Source organism: Ziziphus jujuba, chromosome 7 (assembly GCF_031755915.1).
Source record: "Ziziphus jujuba cultivar Dongzao chromosome 7, ASM3175591v1".
NCBI classification, from domain to species: Eukaryota; Viridiplantae; Streptophyta; class Magnoliopsida; order Rosales; family Rhamnaceae; genus Ziziphus; species Ziziphus jujuba.
The window spans coordinates 25,353,539-25,360,309 of NC_083385.1; the positions used below are offsets into that span (position 1 = coordinate 25,353,539).

Here is a 6,771-nt window from a genome sequence, read left to right on the forward strand (position 1 = left end):
AAAATTCCAGAAAAAAAAAATTCAAATACGAACAAGAATCCAATTGAACAAAAATATAGAATAGTTGTTAGTTGTTGGTTGTTGTTCTTTGTAATTCAAGTTTTGTATCAAATCCTTTAACTGATTTTAATCCAAATAATTTAAGCACCCAAAATCCAAATATCCAGCAGCAAAAATAATTTCCCACCAACTCAAATATTGAATAACTAATCAAAAAACCCAGCAGCTCCAACAAATTTCCAGCAAAAAAATCAAACTCCAACAAACCGAAATATATATATATTTTTTATTCGGCTTTACCTCTTCCTTTTTTTTTTTTTTTTTTCACTCACAGAACATAAACAACTGCAGTAGCAATAATAATTACCAAAATTGCAATTCCAACTCCAAAACAAACACCAAACCTGTGACCTCCAAATAAACACAAATATGCAGTTTTTTTTTTTTTTTTAAATGTTGCCGTAAACTTCTTTTCCCTTTTTTTTTTTTTTAATATATGAGTGCAAATATTTAAGACTAAAACAGCAAACAAAAATCAACAAAAACCAAAATTAACAAGAACAATGATGAAAAACAACCAACAAACTAAGAAACAAAAATACGATAAAACTAGGAAACCTAATTCAACTAGGAATGAATTTTTTTTTTTTTTTTAAAGATGCAGAACGTGAATGGGATGGATGCAACCTTAACCTAATGCTAAAGTTGTAGAAGAACACAAAAGCAAATAAAGCAAATAAAGATAGATCAAACCTGAACAAAATTTAGCTCTGATACCAAATGATACGAACCTAGGATGACCTGCTCTTAAACCTATATTATATTAGCCCGGATCTTAATTAAGTTCAAGTTCTAATGGAATAGACTTCAACCCCTAACCAACCTGTGGTTAGAAACCTTGGTATAATGTAGACACCACAATAGGAGATGGAAAACCTATTGATAAGTCAAGCTAAATTAACCAATTCTCTAATGGTGTTTTCGGTGTTCTCAAAGAACAAAGAGATAATTAATCTCACAAGTATTTTCTTAATCAAATCAAAGTTGTATTCTTATTGATAACTAAGCCTTTAAATGGGCTTTTAAAGAAACAAAATAAACCCTAAAAAAAATTGGCCACACACATAAAGAAACCTAGTTGGCCGAAACTATACTTCCTTTCCTAATCTAAGTTTGATTAATCAATTCCTTTATATTAAATTAGGAATTAATTAATTTAGAATGGAAAGAATAAAATAAAAACCTTCCTAAAGTTATTTTTCCAGAAAATAAATAAATAAAAGCCAAAAAGTAATGGTAGTTTCCTAAAACAAAAAGTGAAAACAAATTAGGAAACTAAAAATGCTAGCCTTTTGATCAAGTTGACTTTGATCAATCTTTGACCTCTTTGAGCTCCAAATCAGCTTACAGATTCTTTTTAGGATGCCAAATAAGCTGAATATGAAGTCCCACACGTTGCCCATGCTTGGAAAAATAAGAAAAGGCTAATACAGTAAAATACAGTAAAGCCAGCAAGCAATACAGCAAATTCGGCCAAATTGTTGATGCTGTCCGTACAAGCTTTTTTTGATTGCATTTGAGGCTGATTTAACTTGATTCCATAACCTCTTAGGCATATGTATTGAACCCATAAAGCATTGGAACCATTTCATGCTTCCCGGACTCAAAAAATGTACCAAAACCGTCACCCGGGTTCGTATCGGCTTCCACCACTTGGATACTTAGAATAGGCTTTGTATCTTCAAGTATGGACAAGCTCTATTGGGATTGATTACCCCCTGTATAAATACTCCCAGGCTGTCCTTAAATCTCTTAATTTGAGCTCTTGTGATTGGTCTAGTCTTCATTCGTGTCGAGTCAGCACCCTAGCGGGTTATCGGTTAAGCGGGCTCGGGCGGAATCACATCATAAAGGCCTTCTAACTTTTCCATGGAACACCGATAGTCTAATCACCTAAACTTCACTTCTTTATTGTAGCAATCTATGGAGGCATGATTTGCAGCTAAACAATCCATGCCTATGATCACATCGACCCCAAAAAAGTCCAACAAAATCATCTCTGCTTTCATCACCTGATCTTCGATACGGAGAAGGCTACCTTTACCATCAAGCTAGGCCATAAGGACTCCCCTGTGAGAGTGGCAATTTCTATTTCACATCCTAAAGATATTGGAATAGTTCCAACTCAGACAACAAATTCTCTTAAGATAAAGGAATGATGCTTCAACATGGTCAAAACAAGAGAATAAACATATATGGAATGCACAACAATGCATGGTCCCTTAAGGATACAGAAACCTAAAGCTCCAATACCACTTTGTTAGGACCCATTTAGAATCTCTTTCCGAAATCCTAGATAAGCCCTGATCTCAAGGAAACGCCCATACCAGACCTTCTAATGGAAAATTCTACAGCATCTCCCCTAAGGGCTGGACATGCTATAAAATTTTTTGCACAGAAAACACACTTCTAGGAGCACCACCTTATTCCTCCCCCTTTACTATAGATAATTTCACAAATTTTAGCATTTCATGATAATACAATAAAGGGAATATGCATAATATTAAATAAATTTGTCTCCAACATAGTATATAGAGCATCAAAGGGATAACAATTAAATAGAGAATTTAATACAACATAAGATATGAAGAAATATTTCAATATAGGAAGAAAAAGGAAAGAAGAAGGCTTCTTAGAGTGGGGCAACGAATAAAGATGTTGAACTCGCAATTGGACGATCAACATCTACTAACATGGGCCTAGGGGAACAAATTTAAAAACATGATGCTAATTATCCCAGTGAGTGATCCCAACTACTACATAAAGAATAATAATTTAAGTATAATAAAATAAAGGAGATTAAAAATAATAAATGAAAATAAAAATTTTGTCTCAAAACCTTCACAATTTCACTCATTGGAAGGAGAGAAAGAAATGGAAGGATGTACAATTTACCAACTTTATCAGAAGTTGTAGCTTTGGTAGTTGGCGACTTTGAAACAACTCCGGCTGATAGAGACATTATAGGTGAAACTCAAACTAGAGAGTTGAAACGGATCAACAAATTAAACGCTTCATATCTTGGGCTTCAATACCCTTTGCTTTTTCCATATGGCCAAGATGGATATCGAGAGGATGTTCCACTAAAGCAGTTAGACACAAAATCGTTTGCTAGAAGGAAGAGGTTAAGCATGAAAGAAATCTTTGCCTATAGATTGCAAGAAAGAGAGAATGAGTCCTCGAATATTTTATTCTCAAAAAGGTTGTTCCAGCAACTTTCAGTTGATGCATATATGATGGTTAAATCATCACGTCTATCATATTTATGCACCAACAAAAAAGAATTAAGGTCTGAGATGTATGGAGGTTTGGCAAAAGCAATTTTAAGAGGCGAAACAGATGCTTCTTAAAAAAAAAAAAACATGTTATATTGCCTTCTTCTTTTATAGGTGGGGCATGATACATAATCCAAAATTACCAAGATGCAATGGCAATATGTAAATGGGTTGGATACCCTGAGCTTTTTATCACACTTACATGTAATCCAAAATGGCGAGAGGTTGTTCATTTTGTAGAAAGTAGAGGTTTAAAACCTGAAGACCAGCCAGATATACTTTGTAGAATATTCAAAGTCAAGCTAGATCAGTTGATAAATGATCTCAGACAAAACAAGATATTTGGAAAAGTCAAAGTAGGTAATTTTTTGTATTTATTTGATGAATATTTTTTATAAATTGCATCCTTTAAATAATATTATTTAACTAACATAAATATAATCTTACTACAATATATATTTATATATATATATTTGATGATATATGTTGACTATCATACTTTTAATATCAATATACATTGCTGTAGTAATATACACTGTTGAGTTCCAAAAATGTGGATTGCCACATGCACATATACTGCTTTTTTTATATCAACAGGAAAAATATCCAATAGGTGAAGATATTGACAATATCATTTCAATTGAAATTCATAATGAAGCAAATGATCCAGAATACTATGATGCAGTTAAAAATTTGATGATCCATGGACCATGCGGTAGCTCAAGAAAAAATTCACCATGTATGTTGGATGGAAGGTGTACAAAATATTTCCCCAAAAGGTATGTAGATTGCACTACAATTGATGAAGATGGGTATCCAATTTATAGAAGGAGAGAAAACAAAGAACAATTGAAAAAATGGTATTGCCTTGGATAATAGATATGTTGTTTCACACAACTGTTACTTACTTTTGAAGTATGGTGCTCATATTAATGTTAAGTGGTGCAACAAGTCAAGATCTATTAAACATCTTTTTAAATATGTCAATAAAGGACATGATCGTGTCACTGCAACTTTTTATGGAAATGCTAATGATGGTAATGTGCATGGTCACATGGATGAAATAAATATGTACTATGATTGCAAGTATATTTCACCATGTGAGGCGGCTTGTAGGATTTTTGGTTTTGATATTCATTATAGAGACCCTCCAGTCGAGAGATTGAATTTCCATCTTCCCAATGAGCAAAACATAGTATTTTAAAATACCGATTCGATTGATGCTATCACGAATTGAAATACTATGAGTAATTCGATGTTTTCAGCTTGGATAGATGCAAATAAAAAATATGTTGAAGCGAGAAAGCTAACTTATGCAGAGTTTCCTACTAGATTTGTATGGAAGAGTTCAGAAAGGAAATGGCATCCAAGGAACCGTGGATTTGCAAGTGGATGAATGATTTTTGTGCCTTCGGGATGCGGTGACATGTACTATTTGAGAATACTTCTTAACATAGTTAGGGAACCAACAACTTCTGAAGAAATAGTGAATATAAATGGCATTCAATATAATTCTATGAGAGACGCTTACTATGCACTTGGTTTGTTAGATGATGATAAAGAATATGTCGATGGTAAGTTGAAGCAAGCAATTAGGGATCTGCACACTATTTGAGAAATCTATTTGCAACCTTGTTGTCATATTCATTAACAAGGCTTGAATTTGTTTGGGAACAAAGTCGGTGGCATCTATCAGACGATATACTTTACAGGCAATGCAGCATGCTGCATCATCAAGGTTTTATATATTCCATAATGTTTTTATTTCCATAATAATAATGATTAGTGTAATTTGATTGTTTATTTATTCCACTGCATAGATTTGTATCTGATTGACAAAGAGATAAAAAATTGTACTCTTCCAGAGATTGAGAAGATCATACCGAGTAGTGGAAAAAGTTATGCTATTGACAAAGAGGATGAGCTGCTTTATAATAGAATCGCTTTTGATGAAGACCATAATAAGTCTGTATCAAATCTCACAACTAAACAAAAAAATGTTTATGAAACAATTATGGGTGCTGTTGAAGGTGTCAAACCCGGTATATTCTTTGTGTATGGATATGGAGATATCGGAAAAGCTTTTATCTAGAAAACTCCATCACTAGGTAGGCAAGACATTGTTCTCACAACTTTAAACTCATCATATTTGTGGAAATATTGTGAAGTTTCGAAGATGACAAAAAATATGAAACTTCAAAGTATTGACTTGGACATTGATAAGGATGAATTGAAGGGTTTTTCAGAATGGATATCAAGTATTGGAGATCGAACAATTGGCAGTCCGAATGATGGTCATGCAATGATTGATATACTTGATGATCTTTTGATAATGGATACAAAAGATTCAGTTGCATCTATTGTCAATAGCATGTATCCTTCTTTCTCAAAGAATATTAATGACCCATCATATTTGCAACAAAGAGCCATACTTGCTCCGACACTTGACATTGTTGAATCGATAAATGAATACATGAGTTCTCTTAACTGAACGAAAGAACATACATATTTAAGTTCTTATGCAACTTGTAGATCTAATTTGAACATTGATCTTATCAGAGATCTACACACACTTGAATTTTTGAATGCCATAAAATGTTATGGGGTGCCTAATCATCAGTTGAAATTGAAGGTCGGTGTCCCCGTAATGCTATTAAGGAATGTTGATCATTCTTCGGGGTTGTGCAATGGGACTAGATTGGTCATTACAAGGCTTGGCAATCATGCTTCCAAAGGAAAAGTTATTTCAGGAAGCAATGTTGGGTTTAAAGTTCTTATTCCAAGAATAATCTTAACTCCATCGAGATTACCTTTTAAGTTTCAAAGAAGACAATATCCTTTGGTTGTATCATATGTTATGACTATTAATAAGAACCAAGGTCAATCTCTTTCGCATGTCGGACTTTATCTGAGAAAATCAGTTTTCAGTCATGAACAATTATATGTTGCAGTCTCCAGAGTTACAAATAGAAAAGAATTGAAGATATTAATTTGTGATAAAAATAGATAACCTACCAATTCAACCACTAATGTGGTCTTTAAAGAAATTTTTCAAAATTTGGATTAATTATATTGAATTGAAAGTTTTTGTTTAATACTATTTTTATGATACTTTATATATGATTTGATTATAATTATTTTTCACAATTTATTATCAAAATAATGTATGGCAATTATATATACTGTGCATTGCATGAGTATATATATAGTTTATCTTAAGAAACAAAATTAACATGGATGCAAAAGTAATAATGATAATAATAAAGATATGAAGAAGGAAGAAATGCACTACTTTGATTACAGCAACTAAAGAAGACAACCAGTGAGCTCGCACTTGAATGGTCAATCCATTAGTCATCTGGACTTAGGGGAACATATTTGACAAAAAAAAAAAAAAAAAAAAAACTAATGAGATGCTAATCATCTTAATAAGTGG

General features: G+C 32.7%; 1 protein-coding gene and 1 pseudogene across 1 annotated transcript; both read left to right on the forward strand.

Annotated features, from left to right (window-relative positions):
- The first annotated feature begins 2,942 nt into the window (after positions 1-2,942).
- Positions 2,943-3,410, forward strand: LOC132804493 (uncharacterized). The gene has a single exon (XM_060818907.1). It carries the CDS (start codon positions 2,943-2,945, stop codon positions 3,408-3,410), a length of 468 nt encoding a protein of 155 aa, XP_060674890.1.
- Positions 3,411-4,761: 1,351 nt separating this feature from the next.
- Positions 4,762-6,345, forward strand: LOC132804494 (uncharacterized; annotated as a pseudogene).
- The last annotated feature ends 426 nt before the right edge of the window (positions 6,346-6,771 follow it).